The following is a 23150-nucleotide window of genomic DNA, read 5'->3' as shown; positions in this document are numbered from 1 at the left end:
TTCAAAATAGATATGTCCGCTGTATTTTCAAAATCTGACGATGTTTAAAACAATTACGGGGAGAAAAATATCTTTCTAATCAACAAAATGCTTTTATTTTACAAACGTTTTTGAGATATTTTTGTACATATTTTTGCCAAATTTGAGACCACACGTGAAACACTCATGAACAAACGTCCCTGTGTTAATAATTATGTTCACAATTGTTCAGTTTGATTTGAACAGAATCATTCTAATATAAGTTTTATTAAATTCATCATGAGCATGTAACATATCTGTTACACAGTACAAGGGTAGTAATCATTTATCATGCATGAATTATGTTTAAACACAACATCTGTATGATGAAGCCACTTAATATCTAAACCTGTGATATTTGCCATATTCAGCTAGCCAATAGAGCTTGGAAGAAATTTCAGTTTTCATTTTCCGGCTGTATAATGAGCACATTTAGTAGTGGATAATGAACACTTAAGATTGTAAGACCATCAAGTTATTGTAAGACAATAACGATTTTCTTATTTTCAAAAGAGAAGTATAAGATTAAAAATGTTTGCTTTTCTTTCATTCTTGAAAAGAAGAGTAAGTTTAGAAGATCTTTACCATATGCTACATGATATATGATGTCCATGTTCAGGCCTAGATGTATTAAACACTTCCGTAATAGACCTGTGAAGATCCGGTTTAGACTAGGTCTTCAGCAACCCATGTTTGCCGTAAAAGGCGTCTATGCTTGTCGTAAGGGGCGACTAACAGGATCGGGTGGTCAGGCTCGCAGACTTGGTTGATGCATGTCATCGATCACAATTGGTTTGATCGATGCTCATGATATTAATCACTAGATTGTCTGGTCCAGACTCGATTATTTACAGACCGCCGTCATATAGCTGGAATATTGCGTTAAACAACAAACAAACAACAATACGTAGGTAATTGAGACATTGTTTTTATATAGGCCTAATTAGACCTAATTGGGGTAATATTTTATTGCTAGACTGATCCAGATCATAACACAAGCAAGCGAATTTATGTTTTCATGACGTGATCCATACCTGTTTGGATTTGCAAATTAGGCCCAGTCCGACCCTGTACTCCGCATGCTCAGAAGCATGTTAGCAATGCATGTGTATTTATTATTATTTAAAATTAAAAAAAATAAATGTTTATGTTCAAAGAAAAGAAGTCATGAGTGGGAACTTGAAACAGGTAAATAGCAGTAAAGCCCGCCTTGAAGTTGTATGTAACTTAGGTTGTGGAAAGTCATTTCTGAAATGAGTTGTTTAAGATTTCAAAATGGTCCAAATCGATTTTATAAAGGTCACAAAACTCAGGTTACATATCAAAAATAAAATACATGAAGTCTAAAATAATTTAAAAAACACCCTAGTAAGTAATGTGTAATCAGTAGTTTGGTGATTTATAAATGTTGTTCTTGTTCGCGATGCAGAAAAACCCTTGAAAGGCCCCTCAACAGGTGCCCGTCGTATCTGAAGGGGGGTAACTCTTGTGTAAATCTCGAAACGCTGGCACGGAAATTTTGTTAGAAAACAAAAATATTGTTCTAAAGATTACATCGATGGAAACCTAATGTTGGTTAAAATAAATACCAAATAGATTTATCATCTAATACACCGATAAATATATGTTTGCTTTGATCCACAATATGTTTTTATAACGAGATTCTTGTCCTTATTTCGTTTCGGTTTGAAGTTTAAATTTGGTGAATCACTGCCCAGTAACGCGTAAACATGGCTGACAATTTTTCAGCGACATTGATTTGAGAGAAGAACACGGGGCTACCAATCATCGTACCCTTACACATCGCGCAACGAGCAGGTAAGGAGATATTTGTACCTTTTGTTTTTATAGATCACCTGTAGATAGCCATCAATTCACTCCACAATTTGTTTTATTTTCAAATTGAATGCTCCAAGACAAGCATTGACAAGAATATTTGACTGCGCTAAAAAGGAAGTTTTGAAATTCATTTAAAACATTCTACATTCTTACTACTCGTAGCCAGTGCGCTCACTTTGTAAAGTAAACCGTGGGTTCATATTTCTTAGGATTTTCTTAGTTTTATTCAATACATGGCCGTGATGGAGTGTTAGTATGTTTTAAGCCCACAAATTAAAATGATTCGCTAACATGGCTAATGTATCAAATGAGATCTTACTCTTCTTGCTCATTGGTTAGAGATGCTGTTTACAGATGCGGGTAAGCCATAAACTCCACGTTGACTGGTTCTTCCTCCCAATAAGCACAAAATTTTGATTGAAATTAATTATCTACTTTGATGTTAATTCGACTATAGTCAAATAATGTAAGAGGGTTTTAAAAAAATGGAAACTTCAACCAGGTAAGCTACAACCATGACAATAAGTTGCTTTTAACATGTTTATTGATCATGTTGGTCATCCCGTAATTAAAAACTGTGCAAGATTTAGAAAGGAAAATGTCATTCACATAAACATGATTAACATATCGGATCTGATAACTGTAATAACCGCAAATGTCTCTGGTCAGCCACAAGTTAGGGATAGGTAAGTTTTTGGTAGAATAACTATGAGATCACAATAACAGCATCAGCCCATGTTTCTGCCTACAGTGGACATGGTGGAACAAACACCTACACTGCTAGCGACTTGTTATCCGTGAGGACCAATTATCGCTAACTCCCCATCATGGTGTGTCTGTGATCGTATCTCGTTTTACTTTTGCTCGGTTTCATAAGCAAGGAATATTTATCCAAATATGATGAACAAAACTGACATACTATATAATCACCTCCCTCAAATACATCTTTAGAAACTTCATGCGGACGGTGTCACATGACTGTTTCTTGCATAAACAAAAATCCAACAACACGATGATGCACATTCAGTTCTGTTTTTGCTTACTATCTCTCTGTCATTTCTTCCCCCAAATACAATTCTAAAATGGTTTAAACACATTTGGGCTATTTTAAAGAAATGCACAACCCTGTCGTCGTGTTGTTACAGAAATCTTCTGAAACCTTTTCCTCAGACAGAAATATGCTCATTTGCTCATAGTTTCTCAAACATTAAAGTTAATGATACAGTTAAGATTATACACTGAATTTTTCAGAAATAACATGAAAAATGGTGATAACTGTTCAGTGACCAGTATATTTTTGTTTACTTTTCATATGTACTTATGATCATTCAGTGTGTAAGAATGTGTTGGATCAAAATTAAGGCTTGATTTAATTAGTTTATAGATTCTACTGACACTAAACAAATTAACATGCCTAAAACAAAGAAGAGTTGAAAAAAAACTGAAAAGCATTATTTTTTTTAATTTGCTGAATGCAAACTTACGTGATCCCCACAACAAATCATGAAATATACAGAAAATAGGAAGGTAACAAGGAGACAAGCTTTACTATAAAATACTGTACGCTGAGATAAGTTGTCTTTTTTAATATCTTGTTTTCACCCAATAAAATCTCTGTACACCCCAAAATAAAGAGCCTTTCACAAATGACAAGTCTTTATAATTATTATGGTGTGTTGTATGTTTATGTAGTTTAGACACCTTAATCTTTATATTCATATTTGTTTGTCTGCACTGTAACCATGGTAACCAGACAAACTCATCATTCATCCCGACCCAGATAATGTATGAATAACCATGCAAATAATTTTATGACTTTTCTTTCTCACAGTGTAAAGTTTAAGGATGGATTACCACCAAGATTACGACGAAGTCGATGCACCTCTACGACAGAGAAAGCCTAAAGCAAAGACTTCATTTCAGAGGGAACTGGATGCTACAATCAAACAAAGAAGAAACTTGGGCCTGGCAGCTGATGTCACAACCAGTGAAGGGAGTGGTGAAGAAGATGGTATGTTTACAGTAATACTATTAGGCTAAAAAAAATAATCGTCTTGGTTCTCAGGCACCACCCGCACCATCATAAAGTCTGTGGCACGTTTTGTTTTAATTTCCATTTTGAATTTAAAAAAAAAAAAATCCAAATACTGAAACACAATGCACATTTTTTTTAAAAAATATAAACAAAAACGAAACGTGCAATGAACTTTATGATGATGTTGGCAGTGCCTGAGAACCAAGACTATCACTTTTTTTAGCCTTAGTGCTAGACATTGCAAGAGTAAGGAAAAGAATGGATGAACAGCTTCTTTATTACAATTAAGTGCGATGTTTCGGTGTAGGTTCTAACACCATTATCAAGCAAGAAGAATCATGTTTATCTTTGTAATCATGTTTATCTGTTTACTAGGAGCAAGATAATGTCTTCTTTTATTATCCTTTATCATGTATATTTTTGTTACCATGGTTACGTTGTGTCCAGAATTTCAAACTGAATATTGCAAAAATTCATATATTTTATCTGATTTAAGGATCATTCTTCATTATCATGACAGCAGTAACAACATTATTTTCAATTTTTGTTGTAATAACTTCCTTTGGGACTAGGTTAGGATTGGTTTCCAGCACTTTGTTGCTTGTTGTAAAAGGCTACTAATTTGGGTAGGTGGTCTGATTTCCTGACCTGGTTGATTGCATATCGTCGTACTCCGACAGTGTGTGGTGTTACTCATGATATCAACCACTAGTTTGTCTGACACTGACACAGATATTTGCTGGCTGCCGTGATACAGCTGGAATATTGCTGTCTGCAACGGAAGACAATAAACTAACATTGTATATATTCTAATCTAACGAAGATACTCACACCATGCATTTTCATGACAGAGCTAATAAGACAATACACACAAAACCATTCAACAACGTCTCCTTCACGGCAACGTCCTGGCTCTGCCAAAAAAAGGCCGCAGAGGCAACTGGATACCATGCCAAACTTGGATGAAACCTTGCGACCCAGAGATGCTGGTAACATTTTGGGACGGGGTGGTCGAGACGATCACCGGGGCGTTCGAGATGATCACCTTGATCAAGAAGTAGCTAGTTATGCCAACAGGAACCTGCCGAACGTAGGTCGGAAAACGCCGTCCCCACGGTCGGACTCGCTGCTTGGTAGGAAAACTCCCACTGGTAAGAAGACACCAACAAATGAAGGCCTGACGAAGGAAGACATCATCTTTGGTCGGAAGACGCCCACACAAGGAGGGTAAGATTTGGGTCTTTTATCAATATCGTTTTTCAATGGTATTTTACATTTCAAGATAATCTGACAATCCTTTTAAAAAAAATAATAGTCTTGGTTCTCAGGCACCGCCCGCATCACCATAAAGTCTGCTGCATGTTTCGTTTTTATTTCAATATTTAAAAAAAATATTAAATCCTAATACTTAAAAACAATGTGATCCAATATAGCACACAGTTACTTCCCTTTACTGCACATCTCGTGTTATGGTCATGGCGGGAAATAGGAGTTTGTATGCTTGTTTATGTTGTTGTTCCCAGGTTGGTGGTACACAACTATCAATTTGGTTACATACTAGTTTGAACAAGCAAAAAAAAAAAACCACCGCCGACCTGCACTATATTTTCAAAAGCCATTGCCTGAGAACCAATTCTTTTATTTTTGTAAGCCTAATGGCTTATGCACAGGTGTCTGCCATATGCATTGTCCGAGAAGATGTCACATGTCATTTGACAGAGACACATATTGACTCAAAATCAGGTGTGGTACCGGGGTAATTTATGATATTGATTTGAGTTACTGTTGAGTTGTCAGTTGGGGTGGGTAACTATTACAAGAGGGGGCATAGGTGTCCAAGAGGTTTAAGCCGCAATTTGCTGTTTAGAATAAGGTCCTTGGTGCCAGTATCCACTGGCAATGGATCCAGATCCAGAAATCAGAGGACTATGATGACTGGATTACAGGCTTTAGGATCTGCATCCCTTTGGGCATAGTGAGCCTGCTTCACAAGTTGTCATGCTGTGACAGAACTGAATTACTTTTCAAAGACATTGAAACTCGTGAAGATACGGGTTAGAGTTGGTCTTCAGCAACCCATGCTTGTTGTAGGGGACTAACGTGACTGGATGGTCAGAGTTGCTGCCTTGGTTGATGCATGTCACAGAGATGCCAACCATTACGCTTTTGAGCTGAAAGTTATGCTGTTATGCTTATCCTCCCCAAATACCAATTTTGGCATTTTTTTCACAAATTGTTTACATGTATATATCATGGAGAGCAAATTGTCAATGCACCGATAATGTGAAGCATTCTACAGGGAGCTGATTGCATGTACACTGATATTTCTTCGATTTGAAGCACCACATTGTCTTTCTGCAATGCAGTTAAAATTGTCACATGATAAATTTTATGAATATATGGAGCTTTGATCGCCATGATCACATGTTTCGGCATGAATACAGTGTGTCTGATGCCATTGTTTGTTGCCTCGCTAAAATAACAGGGGTTCCGGGGGTCTTACCCCACACAATAGCTTGACTTAAATGCTTTCATAAGTGATTTATAATCTATAATTACCAAGGTTATTCAAACTACGTGTTTATTTGAAATGTGGAACCGATGTATTTCGCTTGTTGTCGCATGCCGTTATGGAACTTCTATTTTTTTTAATGTTTGGATTGGTATTCAGTTTCGAGGTTTAGTCATATTTAACCATACAAATGCAAGCGGAGTCATTTTTTCTGCTTATTTTGAGAGTTATCGCCCTGTTTTTAAAATAGTGCGGCTTGCGTGTGTGGCTACATTACCATGATTACTAGCCTCAGTGCATGTGTACCCATGCTTCACGTATGTATTGGCCTAACGAAAATGTTGAAGCGAAAACCAGCATCATGGCATGATACTCTTAAAAATTACTCTTTTTGACATGAAATTATCCTTTTTTAGCCCACTGATTTCTCCAAAGCTTCAATTAGGGTTGGTATCTCTGATGTCATTGTATCCCAATTATGTAGATCAATGCTCATGTTTAGATTTCCTGTCGGTTTCTTTATTGTCATTCTTTTTCACAATAGGCTGCCCGACAGTCTCAGCAAGAAGCCATGGACTCCTCCAACATATCAGAAGCCGGCTGAGATGGAGTCGGGAAACAGAACTCCTTCTCCAGGTAACCATGGTAACATGATCTAATCTGGCCAACAGGTAGTGTAGGGATCATCAAATACATGTTTGGCATGTGTAGTGTCGGGCGATGTCGTATTAACCTTTTTGATGATGCACTGTGGAGAAGAAAAATGTTTCTCCGCAAAGCTAACTTCTGTTTAACTATGTTTTCAAATTATTCGCCTACAAAAAAGAAGGCAATAATCAGCTTGCTTTGCATTGTAAAATTTGTGATTTCAATTTTTTTCACGATATCTGTTGTTGAGTTGGATGCCATATGAAGTGAAATGTGCATTCGGCACCACCCATGTTTTGGATCATGAGTGTGAATTCTAACTCAGGAGGCAATATTCAGCCGGATTAACTGGCATTGTGTGGTGGTGATCATTGAGGACACCTGAATGTCCCAGGTTAAAATAGGCTCTACTTATCCCATTGCTGGCTACTGAATCAGTCCCAGTGAATTAGCTGAAGGCGTGTCATCAGGGTCAGTGCCCAATTATTGTGGATTGTTACTCATGTTGTCAGTCACTGGTTTGTCTGTTACCATGGTTACAGACAAGAGGTACTATTGCTAGAATATTGCTAAATTGAGCATTTGCCTATTTCTCAGTCATTTGTGATGGAGGACAAATTAGGAAGCATACAGGATCAGTTGGCCTAATGCTTTGTAAAGAAAATAGTTCATTTAGCATTATATCAGTTTTAGATCAGTGATATAAATTCAGACAGTATAAACATTTCAGAAACCCTCTTTTCACAGCTGGCTCCCGAGGCCGAAACACTCCTTCCTCACTGCTTGATCCCATATCGGAGAGCACAACCCCCCGAGGGGGTCCTAGGTCCTCGGCCACCACGCCCAGGGGCGATGGCAGGTCCAAACCTCGTCTCACTCGGCAACCCAGCACTGGCAGTGATAAATCTCCCAGGTGAGTGTTGCCCCTGGTATGAAAACAAGTACTTAAACTCGTAACTTGTATGGAGAATTTCACTTTTCCTAAGATAAGTACATGTATATTCATATTCCAAATAGATTAGGCTAACAGTTAAATAGAGAAATGTTTGTCAATGTGGTCTGTTGTTTTGTTTGTAGTGTATTAACACACAAATGCACACTTTAATAATATAAGGCATAAGGAAAAATCACTAGCCGTGGCAACATCTCATCAGAGAACCATTACCATTCAGTAGTGTTTAACTTTTAATATGTTTACCACGTAAGGATGAAAATTCCTGTTAGAACAATCTTCACATTTTAACAGTGTTGTAATGTTGAACACACACAATAAATTACAATGATACTCAAAATCATTTCTTTTGTAGTTGTGTCAGTCAGCTATTTGATGAGCTTGTACACCATTTATGAGACATGTATTGTGTGTTCCAGGCAGCTGTCCATTGAGACATCTCCCCGGTCTGACCGACCTACTGTACTGCCGCGTGGGAGAGGACATGAGGGCGAAGGTCTGAGAGGAAGGACTACTCCAACCATGGACCTTTTTGGTAAAACTCGACAAGATGCTCAACTTGATGAAGTTGAAAAACCGGAAAAGCAGCCACGATTTAGGCGAAGCAGCGGAGATGGTCGTAAGACTCCGCCAGGGAGATCTGGGATCAGTGGTAGGAAAACCCCAGAGAGAACTTTATCAGGGAGGAAAACACCGGAGAGCCTGGCCAAAATTGATGGTAGAAAGACTCCAACAGGTGGAAAGAAATTCACAGGGCGCAAGACTCCCACAGAGGAGCGAGAAGTGGAGGAGAAGAAGCCAGAGAAGAAGCCAGAGAAGTCCCTCCTCGACTTCCTGACAGAGGACACAACACCTAAACCTGAGCCGAGGCAGAGGAGGAAGAGCAAGCCGGGGCTCTCGAAGGAGGGCTCTGGAGACTCCATCAGCAACGAGATAATGCAAGACTTTCGCCGCTCTCCTCCGCCGATGCGCTCAACGAATCAGTTCCGAGGGAGGCGAGATCAGAGCCCTGACAAGAGCTCGGTGTGTGAAGAGTTGGAGCGAGAACCAGGGTCAAGGTCAAGGTTAGGGTCAGCAGGAGAGGAAGAAGGCAGCAGGACAAGGAAGTAAGATAATATGAACAGGTTTAACTGTAGTTCTTAAATGAGAGAGTGAGTTGTTTTGTGTGTCATCGATGTTGAAGCATTGTCACATTGTGTGTGTGTGTGTGTGTATAAGTGAGTGTGTGTGTGTCTGTTTGGTGTGTGCATGTCTGTGTGCATTGTGTGTGTGTCTTTGTTTGTGTGTGTGTGTCTTGTGTGTGTGTCTGTGTGTGTTGTCTATGTGTGTCTGTTTCTGTGTGTGTCTGTGTGAGTCTTGTCTCTGTGTGTATGTCTTGTCTCTGTGTGTGCGCGCGTGTGTGTGTCTGTGAGTGTGTGTGTCTTGTCTGTGAGTGTGTGTGTCTTGTCTGTGTGTGCGTGCGAGCACGCTTGTACATAGTTTACATGGACAACCCACTCCGACACAGTATCCTTACTCCCCTATCCCCGTCTGTATCCCTTAATACCATGTAATTGTGCAGGGCTTAAATCAGTAGGCTACCACACCATGCACACTGCCCCTCCGGACAGAAGAAGGCAGGAATCTGAGTATTCCGTATAGTATACATGTATTATTTACTTGGCCTGCTAAGACATTATGGTAAAACTCACATTCCTGTAATCTTCTTTCTTGTTCGGGAGGGGCGGTCGGGTAGCCAAGTGGTTAAAGCGTTTGCTCGTCACGCCGAAGACCCGGCTTCGATTCCTGACATGGGTACAATGTGTGAAGCCCATTTCTGGTGTCCCCTGCCGTGATATTGCTGGAATATTGCTAAAAGCGGTGTAAAACCAAACTCATTCACTCTTGTTCGGGAGGGCCAGTGTAGTAACCTACTTGTTTAAACTTTTGCTCTGCGCACTAAAGTCTTGTGTATAATCCCAACATGGGCACAGAGGGTGAGGCCCATTCGTGGTGACCGTTGATACACCACATATGTTTGTTTGTTTGTTTTGTTTGTTTGTTTGTTGTTTAACACTGCAACTGGCAAAATTCCAGCTATATGATGGAGGTCTGCCATTAATCGAGTCTGGATCAGACAATCCAGGCATTGACATCATCAGCATTGAGCTACGCAATTGGGATACGATGACATGCATCAACCAAGTCAGTGAGCCTAACCAACTGCTCTCATTTGTCGCCTTTTATGACAGACATGGGTTGCAGAAAACCTGTTCTAAGCCAGATCTTCTACACCATGTACACTTCTGGAATGACTTGTTTGTGTGTTTGTGATACTGACTCCTTGTGCTTTAGGTCCGGCAATCAAACATCCGCACATCAGGCTCTGGACAGTGCTATCACCAAGGTGGCAGGTGCCCAGGATAAGAGTATGGCATTCATAGATCCAGAGTCACAGAGGAAGAATAGGTGAGTCTTTGCTCTTTGTATCATAACATACAAGCTCTTTGTTTGAATAATGTTTTAGCTTAATTTATGGCCAGGGAGTTTTACTTTGGAAAATGTCGTGGCAATCAATATATCTTGCCTTGACATCCAGCACCATTTTGAGGGCGTGCAGAAAGTAGCCCGGGGCCCCGTTCCTCAAAGCAATCTTAGCGCTAAGGTGATCGTAAGTCCCATACTTTAACACAGGCTTACGATCATCGTAGCGCCAAGATCGCTTTGAGGAACGGGGGCCCTGAATTGTAAAGATGTCTTGAAAATAGGGGGTTTATTATTGTGCATCCTACTCAGTCTAACATTACTTCATCTGAAAATGGTTAGGTTCCATGGTACTGCATCTTCGAAAGGCAAGTGTGTCCACTAGCCTATATCAAAGCCTAATTTCTACCCTTCACACATCAAGGCCACTTTTCTTGGCTCGACCCTGGCGCCACCTTGCGTAGATCACGAGTTGTGCCCCTTGTAATGAAAACGCAATATCCAATCAGACTGCTGTTCTTAACTTGTATAGCTTCACGAAGATAGTGACTACCATAGGCGACCTAGTCGATCAGATAAAGAAAACATTCACAATTTCATCCCTGACACAAAAACATAGGCAAGACAGGCAGCAGTAAAATCACTTTCATATGAATGTGCACAGTCGTGGATGTTGATTTTGTAAAACGTTCTCTGAATGGACTACCCATATGTGTGATAGTCCAATCACATTTAGCATAGGAAAGTTGGCTTGATGTCGCAAGGGTGGAAACAAGAGTTTGATAATAAGGCTAGTGGACGCTCTTGCCTCGGGAAGATGGTGGTACTATGGTTTGTTTATGCCTTTGCCTTAATCTTTGCCTTAAAGTGTGAAGAAGACTGAAGGAAAAGAACGAAAACAAAAGCCCAAGCCGCGGTACGCCACCATGCCAGGGGAGACAACTCCAACCAGTGAAATCAACTTTGAGGATACAGCCAGTATCAGGAAGGGGATCTATGACCAGTGGTACCAGCAGCGGATGGAAACGGCAAAGAAGGCCTTGGTGGAGAAGAAGAAGCAAGAGAAGGAAGAGGAAGAGAAGAAGAAAAAGGTGGGCCATAACAATACATGTCGTTGTCAATGATATCTAAAACTCTCAAATGACGTTTGACGTTTTTTCTTAGTTTGCCGTTGTGTGCCTTCAGTAAAAGCTCTAGTTTTCAAAAGGACATTATGATATATTATAAGTTGTAGCATGATCACGAGGGGTATATGGAGTGTTTATGTGTCGCATGTTAGGTTATACACCACGAGCCGGAGTGATCCTGCTACAAAAAATTTATCTTACTGACATGTTTTAATGTGACATTGTAAAAGAATTAACACAAATTCAAAATTGATAGAAAACAGCTGGATGTCATGCACTGTTGTATGGTGTTTAACCTGGTTGTCATGCACTGTTGTATGGTGTTTAACCTGGTTGTCATGCACTGTTGTGTCAGGTTTTAACCTGGATGTGATGCACTGTTGTATCAGGTTTTAACCTGGATGTCATGCACTGTTGTATGGTGTTTAACCTGGTTGTCATGCACTGTTGTGTCAGGTTTTAACCTGGATGTCATGCACTGTTGTGTCGGGTTTTAACCTGGATGTCATGTACTGTTGTATCGGGTTTTAACCTGGATGTAATGTACTGTTGTATCAGGTTTTAACCTGGTTGTCATGCACTGTTGTGTCAGGTTTTAACCTGGATGTCATGTACTGTTGTATCGGGTTTTAACCTGGATGTCATGCACTGTTGTGTCAGGTTTTAACCTGGTTGTCATGTACTGTTGTATCGGGTTTTAACCTGGATGTCATGCACTGTTGTATCAGGTTTTAACCTGGATGTCATGTACTGTTGTATGGTAGTTAACCTGGTTGTCATGCACTGTTGTGTCAGGTTTTAACCTGGAAGTCATGCACTGTTGTGTCGGGTTTTAACCTGGATGTCATGTACTGTTGTATCGGGTTTTAACCTGGATGTAATGTACTGTTGTATGGTGTTTAACCTGGTTGTCATGCACTGTTGTGTCAGGTTTTAACCTGGTTGTCATGCACTGTTGTGGCAGGTTTTAACCTGGATGTCATGCACTGTTGTGGCAGGTTTTAACCTGGATGTCATGTACTGTTGTATCGGGTTTTAACCTGGATGTCATGCACTGTTGTATCAGGTTTTAACCTGGTTGTCATGCACTGTTGTGTCAGGTTTTAACCTGGATGTCATGTACTGTTGTATCGGGTTTTAACCTGGATGTCATGTACTGTTGTATCGGGTTTTAACCTGGATGTCATGCACTGTTGTGTCAGGTTTTAACCTGGTTATCATGTACTGTTGTATGGTATTTAACCTGGTTGTCATGCACTGTTGTGTCAGGTTTTAACCTGGATGTCATGTACTGTTGTATCGGGTTTTAACCTGGATGTCATGTACTGTTGTGTCAGGTTTTAACCTGGATGTCATGCACTGTTGTGTCAGGTTTTAACCTGGATGTCATGCACTGTTGTATGGTGTTTAACCTGGATGTCATGTACTGTTGTATCGGGTTTTAACCTGGATGTCATGAACTGTTGTATCAGGTTTTAACCTGGATGTCATGCACTGTTGTATCGGGTTTTAACCTGGATGTCATGTACTGTTGTGTCAGGTTTTAACCTGGATGTCATGCACTGTTGTATGGTGTTTTAACCTGGATGTCATGCACTGTTGTATGTTGTTTAACCTGGATGTCATGTTTGTCAGGCCAAGGAGGAGAAGGACACTGAGGCCAAGCTGTCTTATCAGGCCTGGGTCGACCAGAAGAAAGGCACCTACTTTAAAGACAAACAGAAGCAGAAGAGACAAGAAGAGATGAAAAAAGAGAAAGATCGACAAGAACAGGAAACCAAAAGGGCAGATGCTAAAAAAGTAAGACGATGGTGGATGGTGTGTGTGTGAAAAGAAATAGTTCTACCAATTTGCATTCTTTATGTTGAAGGGGCGGTCAGTAGCCTAGTGGTTAAAGCGTTCGTTCGTAACGCCGAAGACCCGGGTTCGATTCCCGACATGGGTACAATGTGTGAAGCCCATTTCTGGTGTTCCCCGCCGTGATATTGCTGGAATATTGCTAAAAGCGGCGTAAAACCATACTCACTCACTCACTCACTCTTTATGTTGAAAAGTTTTGCAGTCAGGATTGTAGAGCATTTGCAGGTTCATGTCCCCAGTTATATTACACCAACAATGCTTGAAATTATATGGGGTCCTGGAATCCATGATGTTTGCTCTTACTCAACATTTCCTAAGGACTACACCTTTGACGAAAGATGACTATTTTGGGCCTTAGCAAATGTTGAGTAATATGATTTAATTGTGGGACCTCCTAAATCCTTGTACATTTGGGGAATGACATAGATATTCATACTTAATTTCGAACACTGCAGCAATCAAAGGTTCAAATTTTATGGTTAAGAGACCTACCGAAGCAGGTCTGAGTAGTGAATGAATCACCACTGGGTTTGAACTAGAGCAAGGCTAACAGTGTCGGATGTATTTTCAGTTGTTTGAAACATGGAAAGTGCAGAAAGACAATACACTTGTGCAGAAGGCGAGGAAACAGAGGAATTTAGAAGAGGAGAAGAAGCAGATTGAAGAGGAGGAGAAGGATATGAAGAGACAGACCTCACAGACGGCATTCAGGGGATGGTAAAGAAATAATATCTTCACCAAATGTTTGATGGGCTAGGTCTCAAGATCCATTGATATTACCCTGGTGTCTTTTCAAGAGTCAGGGGCGGTCGGGTAGTCTAGTGGTTAAAGCGTTCGCTCGTCACGCCGAAGACCCGGGTTCGATTCCCGACATGGATACAATGTGTGAAGCCCATTTCTGGTGTCGCCTGGCGTGATATTGCTGGAATATTGCTAAAAGCGGCGTAAATTCATACTCACTCACTCACTCACTCACTCACTCACTCACTCACTCACTCACTCAATCACTCAATCACTCAATCACTCACTCACTCAATCACTCACTGTTTCAAGAGTCTTTGCACTCAATATCAATATATAAATATATGAACTTATTTGTAAGTTTTTTCATTATGATGTTGATTTGCAGGAAAGCCAAGAAAGATGTCGTCTTGACAAAGCAAGCCAGAGAGGAGAAAGTAAAGAAGAGGAATCAGGCTAAAGATGAGGAATATGATAAGATAACGCGAGATGAAGAGGCCATGGATCGTTATCAAGAGTGGCTCAGGGAAAAGGTCAGACATTGTCGTCAGTTAGTAGCTATAGTGAGTGAGCGAGACCCGTGAAGATTCCGGGGTAGAATAGGTCTTCAGCAACCCATGCTTGCCGTAAAAGGCAACTATGCTTGTCGTAAAAGGCGACTAACGGGATCCGGTGGTCAGGCTCGATGCTTGGTTGATGCATATCATCAATCCCAATTGCGTGGATCGATGCTCATGATATTAATCACTGGATTGTCTGGTCCAGACTCGATTATTTACAGACCGCCTATATATTGAGGTATTGATTAGAAGCATTCCGGGTAGATTGAAGTGATGAGATTTTGTTTTTCAAACAATAGACCATAGAGCTATTCATAGAACTATCTCCATTGGGACCACTGCCTCCGTGGTCTAGTGGTAGAGCATTCGTCCAGAGAGCGGAAGGTCCGGGGTTCGATCCCCGACCGCATCAAACCAAAAGACGTTAAAAGATGGTACTTGTTGTTACCCTGTCTGGCGCTCGGCATTAAAGGGCTAAAACAAGGACTGGTCGGCTTGGAGTCAGTATACTGTGTCTGAGTGGGGTATTCATGTTAAACTGCGGCATGGTATCTCAGTGGGCTTGCACTATAAATCGGCATCAGTCCGGACTAGTACAAGCAGCCACACATACACGTACATGCACGTCGCTATATAAGTGCAATAATCTTGGACACGGCGTTAAACCCCATTTCACCTCACCTATCTCCATTGGGGACACGAAAAACATCCAACACTCAGGCTTCCTGTCATACTATGTCCAGGATGTCATCAGCCAAACTATCACAGAGTAAACGCTTTTGAAACGAATGCTGATATGAAGCTCACTCACTGTTGGATGTCTTTATTCGCCAGGAAAAGAGAGACAAACAGAATCGACAGCAGGTCACCTTGAGGTCAGAGGAGGACTACAAGCCAGCATGGAGCCCAGCAAACAGGACCATCCCCTTCGGACGCTGACCCCCGGCCGTTCGGTCGTGTAGGAGGGCATTTGGAGGGGAACACTCAGTGCACATGCCCTCTATAACATAGAGGCACACTCATTGCAGTGTCAGAAATCAAGCATGGGGCTCTTGTCATTGCATAGCTGCCAACTGTCCCACATTTTCGTATTTGTTAGGAAGTTGGATCTAAAATATAATTTCTTCCTTTGTTTATACAAACAATATGACAATCTTTGGAAAGAAAATTACAAGGACTAAATTTTCATTTATATCAGTAAAGAGAGGGTAGTTATATGTTACACTGCTACGAACACCTCTTCTTTGTCGACTGGTATGAAGTCTATTTATAATGTTGCATCTGTCCAATTGAGACATACTATCAGAAGTTGCTGTCGTCGAAATAGAAACAAAGTAATAATATCATCAACTGATTTTCGGAATCACATGGACATGGCACTATTGTAGATGGTTCATATCTTTGGTGTCTCGACAAGAAGATCGCAACTAAATACTGATGGTATTTTGGGGAAGTTGGCAGCTGTGCACTAATGTTAAAGGTTAAGGATACTTGGGTACACAGAATCAAATACTATCGATGCAAACCTCAGAGCCCTCCAGATCCCCCTCAACTTTCGAGGGGCATGGGGGGCCCAGTCGTCTAAGGCGCCACGATTTGCTGTGCAGAGTTGCGTCCCTTGGGCACGCCAGAAACCTATGATTGTGGGTTTGAATCCCGGTTCGCCCCGATTATGTTTCCAGGTTTGTCAGCACCATACCCGTGCTCGTGGGTTTCACCAAGACCTGCATCGCTTCAGGCTTTCCTCCCACATTAAGCTGACACGCCGCGATGTAACTGGAATAATGTTAAAAGTGGTGTTAAACCCAACTCACTCACTCAACTTTCGACCACTGCATGCTCTCGTTTGTAGTTTGAACGTGATTGCCCCTAAGTGTTGTTATGGAACTGTTCGTATGGGTATTAGCCTCAGGATTGGAAGTCAATATTTATTCCCTCCGACATAATGTTTTAAGGTTAACAAAATCAAGAATAAGGATGAAGATTTCAGAAAAGGGTTTATATGATTGGTCAGTGTTCCGTCCATGTTATTTGGGCAATCATGACAGTTTTGTTAAGCCTATGTATAGTGATGTGGAGAAAATAACTTTGACATTCAGTCATGTCATGTCATGTGAAATCTCTTTTAACATATTGTATATATACACAACAAAGAAGATATTATATTTCGCTGTAAACAGCTGATGCAGCATTTAATATCACTCTCTCTCATGACATACAATCCGTCCCACACATTGAACATCAATATTCACCTATGTTATCAGCAATATGTCTCTACATAGACTTGTTTTTATTGTTCAAGGATGAGACATGTGGCTGATTAGATGATGTACAGCATATATTGTGTAGAGAAGTATTTATTGTCTGTTATTTCATCCCTATGTCTTATGTAGTAACAATCATCCTTTCCCCAACTGTCATGTTATATGGCAATGTTTCATGTTCATATAGGGGCGGTCGGGTAGCCTAGTGGTTAAAGCGTTCGCTCGTCACGCCGAAGATCCAGGTTCGATTCCCGACATGGATACAATGTGTGAAGCCCATTTCTGGTGTCCCCCGCCGTGATATTGCTGGAATATTGCTGAAAGCGGCGTAAAATCAAACTCACTCACTCACTCACTCATGTTCATATTTATTTCATTTATTAAGTGCTTAACTAACCTGATGGCAAATGTTTTATACTTTTATCATGTTTAATTCATTATGAGGTGGATGCACCTCTCCTGTATTTCTAACTGTTAAGTAAGATTGTGTCCATGATGGCTGACACTTACTGTTATATATGCTGTATTTGTTACCATGATTGTTTCTGCAGGAACTCTTTGCCGTTTGGCTTGTTTATCATGGCAGTGGTTTTGCTGCCCTTTTATGCTACTTATATTACTTATAATTTTGTAGGGGCGGTCGGGTAGCCTAGTGGTTAAAGCGTTCGCTAGTCACACCGAAGACCCGGGTTCGATTCCCGACATGGGTACAATGTGTGAAGCCCATTTCTGGTGTCTTCAACTGTGATATTGCTGGAATATTGCTAAAAGAGGCGTAAAACCATACTCACTCACTCACTATAATTTTGTATCTGGTAAAATCCTGTATTAATTCATACTGTTCACTTGTTATGTTGATGTGGATAAGTGTTTTTTATTTCTGCATTTTAGCATGTGACTCATGGTCTTAGAGTTTGTTGGTACAAGAATAATTAGAAGTGAAACTAGTCAAACATAGGTTTGATCCAGACTTGTAATGTCATATAGGAATTGTTGTTGTGTTATGGGGATCGGTTGGTCAGAATGGCTGCTGGGGAGGACTTGTACTTGGAGGGTGACCCTCTGGTGAGACTCCCCTCAGCTTTAACATGGGTACCCTACAGAGGGTTTCATGACTGGTGTTCATGTGTCCTCTGTAACCGTGGTAACCTCGTACCCCATTAGAGGGAGTCTAATCTGTAACCATGGTAACTGACTGTCCTCGTACCCCAACAGTGTGTTTCATGGCTCCTCTAAACCATGGTAACTGACTGTATTCGTACCCCAATAGGGTGGATTATGAGTCCTCTATGACCATGGTAACTGACTGTCCTCGTACCCCAACGCGGTGGATCATGGCTCCTCTGTAACCGTGGTAACCTCGTATCCCATTAGAGGGAGTCTAATCTGTAACTATGGTAACTGACTGTCCTCGTACCCCAACAGTGTGTTTCATGGCTCCTCTAAACCATGGTAACTGACTGTATTCGTACCCCAATAGGGTGGATTATGAGTCCTCTATGACCATGGTAACTTAAACTGACTGTCCTCATACCCCAACGCGATGGATCATGGCTCCTCTGTAACCATGGTAACTGACTCTCCACGTTCCCCAACAGAATGGATCATGGCTCCTGCAACCTGCTTTGATAGTTTTACTTAATCTTGTCTTCGTTATTAACTTGTGTGAGTAAAATCAAGTCTCATTCTGTGCACTTTTATATGAATTAATTTATTTTATGCTGGACACTTTACGCTACTCATAATTTTAGTCATTTCTTCAGTTTAATGTTACCTGTATTTGGTGTGTTTAAACAGTGTGTCTCGATAGAATAATGCTGCTTGAATGATGGTACTGTTTCGATTGGCTGTGATATGAACATTATCATTTAGTTGTTGTTGTCCTTGATTACTTACATGCCACTTTTTTCTTTGTGACCTCAGTTTGTGTAGTAACCATATACAATAATCACACCATTCTTTGTTATTCTGGTGAGAAATGGTGCCACCATTTAGGATGATTAATTACTCAACTAGCATGCAATCTGTTCGCCTGTGGGGAGTGACATGATCACATTGTCCCAGCTGATCAGCCACACCTGTAATCAGTGCACCTGTAGGGAGGGACATGATCATGCTGTCCCAGCTGATCAGCCACACCTGTAATCAGTACACCTGTAGCGGGGGACATGATCACGCTGTCCCAGCTGATCAGCTACACCTGTAATCAGCCACACCTGTAGGGAGGGACATGATCACGCTGTCCCAGCTGATCAGCCACACCTGTAATCAGTACACCTGTAGCGGGGGACATGATCACGCTGTCCCAGCTGATCAGCTACACCTGTAATCAGCCACACCTGTAGGGAGGGACATGATCACGCTGTCCCAGCTGATCAGCTACACCTGTAATCAGCCACACCTGTAGGGAGGGACATGATCACGCTGTCCCAGCTGATCAGCCACACCTGTAATCAGTACACCTGTAGCGGGGGACATGATCACGCTGTCCCAGCTGATCAGCTACACCTGTAATCAGCCACACCTGTAGGGAGGGACATGATCACACTGTCCCAGCTGATCAGCCACACCTGTAATCAGCCACACCTGTAGGGAGGGACATGATCACATTGTCCAAGCTGATAAGCCACACCTGTAATCAGTACACCTGTAGGGAGGGACATGATCATGGTGTCCCAGCTGATCAGCCACACCTGTAATCAGTACACCTGTAGCGAGGGACATGATCACATTGTCCCAGCTGATCAGCCACACCTGTAATCAGTACACCTGTAGCGAGGGACATGATCACATTGTCCCAACTGATCAGCCACACCTGTAATCAGTACACCTGTAGGGAGGGACATGATCACATTGTCCCAGCTGATCAGCCACACCTGTAATCAGTACACCTGTAGTGAGGGATATGATCACATTGTCCCAGCTGATCAGCCACACCTGTAATCAGTACACCTGTAGGGAGGGACTTGATCACATTGTCCCAGCTAATCAGCCACACCTGTAATCAGTACACCTGTAGGGAGGGACATGATCACATTGTCCCAGCTGATGAGCCACACCTGTAATCAGTACACCTGTAGGGAGGGACATGATCACATTGTCCCAGCTGATCAACCACACCTGTAATCAGTACACCTGTAGTGAGGGATATGATCACATTGTCCCAGCTGATCAGCCACACCTGTAATCAGTACACCTGTAGGGAGGGACATGATCACGTCCCAGCTGATCAGCCACACCTGTAAGGAGGGACACGATCACATTGTCCCAGCTGATGAGCCACACCTGTAATCAGTACACCTGTAGCGAGGGACATGATCAGATTGTCCCAGCTGATCAGCCACACCTGTAATCAGCCACACCTGTAGGGAGGGACATGATCACGCTGTCCCAGCTGATCAGCCACACGAGGTACTCCAGGACTATTTATTGCACACATCTTCAGCTGCAGAAAGCACAGTGATTACATGGTATTGTGCAAGATGACTACATCCTTGAGGACATCCTTGAGGACATCCTTGAGGACCTTGAGATGATATTTACTGTAGATGAACTCCGTCCTGTGATGGTGAATCTCAGGTCCTATATGTACATATGTGAGGTGAAAAGATGGGGAGGCCCTCTTTCCACATGGATTCATATGATAATTTACTTTTTATTTATGTAAAGACAGTTTAACTTGCACAGCAAGAAGTTGACTGGTGCAGTGTTGAAATAGAAACTGTAGAACATCCATGTCCATTTTGTTAGCATTGGGATAAAAAATGTATTACTATTTCAATTGTCTACCATATTTATACCCTTTTAAAACTCTTACTTTCTACCAGATTAACACGTTTTGGCAGCGTAGGCTGGTGGACATGTGTTGTTGGATTGTGAAAATAGATGTAATGACGTGTCAGCTTGTAAAATAAATGGCATCACTTGTTATATAAGTCTGTCTTATTGTTTATGAGTCCTAATGGGCAGGGGCAGTGGAGTGGCCCCGTGGTTAAAGTGTTCGCTTGTCACGCTGAAAACCTGGGTTGATTCCCCACATGGGTACAATGTGTGAAGCCCATTTTCCGGTGTCCCCGTCGTGATATTGCTGGAATATTGTTAAAAGTGACGTAAAACCATACCCACTCACCTAATGGGGAACTGAAAGTCAAGTGATCGGGTAGCCTAGTGGTTAAAGCGTTCGCTCGTCACGCCCGGGTTCGATTCCCGACATGGGTACAATGTGTGAAGCCCATTTCTGGTGTCCCCCGCCGTGATATTGCTGGAATATTGCTAAAAGCGGCGTAAAACCAAACTCACTCACTCACTCAAAGGGACCGTAAAGAGAATTGTTCGGTCTTGGACTAGATTTAACTAGGTAGACAACACTCATTTAAACTACATCATGACTGTTAACCGATCTACATAACCAGTTCATCACAGACAGGCGAGGTACACACTCCAGCATCTGAAGATAATTGTGATCTCACAATCCAGCGTTCAAGAAATGGCATGCAAAACCGCTACAAAACAGATGGCAAATCCATTTATTATTCAGGTAGATCAGGCTGTTCATCAATCTGTTCTGGATTATAAGTAACGTCTCTCAGCCTATGCAAATAAATCTATTTAAATACTCATGTACGTCCCTATGAGAGAGACCCGTGAAGATCCGTGGTAGAATGGGTCTTCAGCAACCCATGCTTGTTAAAGGCAACTATGCTTGTCATAAGAGGCGACTAACGGGATCGGGTGGTCAGGCTCGCTGACTTGGTTGATGAATGTCATCGATCCCAATTGGTTTGGTCGATGCTCATGATATCAATCACTGGATTGTCTGGTCCAGACATGATTATTTACAGACCGCCGTCATATAGCTGGAATATTGCTGAGTGCGGCGTTAAACAACAAAACAACCAACCAACCCTATGAGAGACGCCCTTATGGTGTCTCATCAGAAATCTACCACATACCTGACAATGGATATGAGCCTGCATTTGGGTTACAATAGGTCCTCTGCAACCTATGCTGGTCGTAAGAGGGGACGAAATGGAATGGATGGTCATCCTCGGTAAATTTGATTGCCTGCCACTGTATCCTCACAGCGTGGATTGTTGCTTACAATATCAATCACTGGAGTGTACGATTCTGACGATATCATAAGCATGTGTTTATGGATCACTATCATTTAGTAATGATGCCAGGTGTTCGCGAAAAAAGTAAGTATTCTGCGCAACTATTTGGATCCACCACAAACACATGCAAAGGCATGTGACCTCTTCACCTGCCAAAAACACGACAACATTCGGTACAAGTCAAAATAGGGAATTGCATTGGACATAATTTTGGTCACTGATGCATCAAATCTGCAAATACCCTCCACATGTCTACCACAAAGCGTTCAGGTATTGGATGTTGTAAGTGACTTGTAACCCTGATTAAACACCTTTTGACCAAGTGTGGAATGACCCTTTGAGACTTTCGTAGGAACAGCATGCTCGATTGTTCCTGATAAGTTGTGAAATGTAGACACCAAACACAGGAGATGCATGGACATTGCTCGACATAAAGGGAAAGTTGGCTTTTTGAAAATTGAAGACATCCCTCTTGTCGTACAGATTTGTGGATACTTGATTGTCCCTCTTTATGCATAGATATAAATATAAACAGATGAGTCAGTTTCACTGGTCTCTCTTATTTAGGTCTCTTTGTTTAGGTGGGTATCTCAGTGAAGGGGAACTGGCTATTTGACCATTATGACGAAGGGTGATCCATAAGTGGAGCAACTAGGCTAATATGAAGTGTAAGCAAAATCAATGTTACAAGGGCGTGAATTGGCCGGGTTTGGGGGGCCCACAGACTTTAAAAAAAATTAAATCCTCTGAAGCGCTATTTCCTGCATTTGGGGACCGTTTATGTTAGATTTTATTGGCAATTATTAGTAATTTATTTATTTCTTATTATCGTGTCAAGATTCCGATTTTCAAGCTGCACAATAAATATCATGTTCAACCGTGTAGAGTTTGAATTAATAATTTACTGCATAGATGGTAAATTGAGGTACACTTATTAGATAATTATGCTTTTTTAGGTGTAAGCATTTGCTTTTCTGCTACAAGGTAGTTTCCCCCTGTCGATGTGCCCGAAGTTGG

At 41.5% G+C, this 23150-nt stretch overlaps 1 protein-coding gene and 1 long non-coding RNA gene across 2 annotated transcripts; both read left to right on the top strand.

The window, feature by feature from the left end:
• Positions 1-1706: 1706 nt before the first annotated feature.
• LOC124146091 (microtubule-associated protein 9-like) lies at positions 1707-16439 on the top strand. The gene is made up of 12 exons (XM_046516169.2): positions 1707-1836; positions 3689-3868; positions 4744-5119; positions 6949-7040; positions 7800-7965; positions 8424-9110; positions 10339-10452; positions 11336-11558; positions 13230-13394; positions 14026-14171; positions 14584-14728; positions 15590-16439. The coding sequence occupies exons 2-12, from the start codon at positions 3703-3705 to the stop codon at positions 15692-15694; spliced, it is 2385 nt and encodes a 794-aa protein (XP_046372125.2). The 5' UTR covers positions 1707-1836; positions 3689-3702; the 3' UTR covers positions 15695-16439.
• A 31-nt stretch (positions 16440-16470) lies between these two features.
• On the top strand, positions 16471-20954 carry LOC124146093. Its single transcript, XR_007220108.1, has 2 exons — positions 16471-20237; positions 20342-20954. It is a non-coding gene; the product is annotated as an uncharacterized LOC124146093 (long non-coding RNA).
• The last annotated feature ends 2196 nt before the right edge of the window (positions 20955-23150 follow it).

This window comes from Haliotis rufescens, unplaced genomic scaffold (genome assembly GCF_023055435.1).
Source record: "Haliotis rufescens isolate VD_foot unplaced genomic scaffold, xgHalRufe1.0.p SCAF_12, whole genome shotgun sequence".
NCBI lineage: Eukaryota > Metazoa > Mollusca > Gastropoda > Lepetellida > Haliotidae > Haliotis > Haliotis rufescens.
The sequence above is the reverse complement of the archived record's forward strand: the minus strand, read 5'-3'. Positions and strand labels throughout refer to the sequence as shown.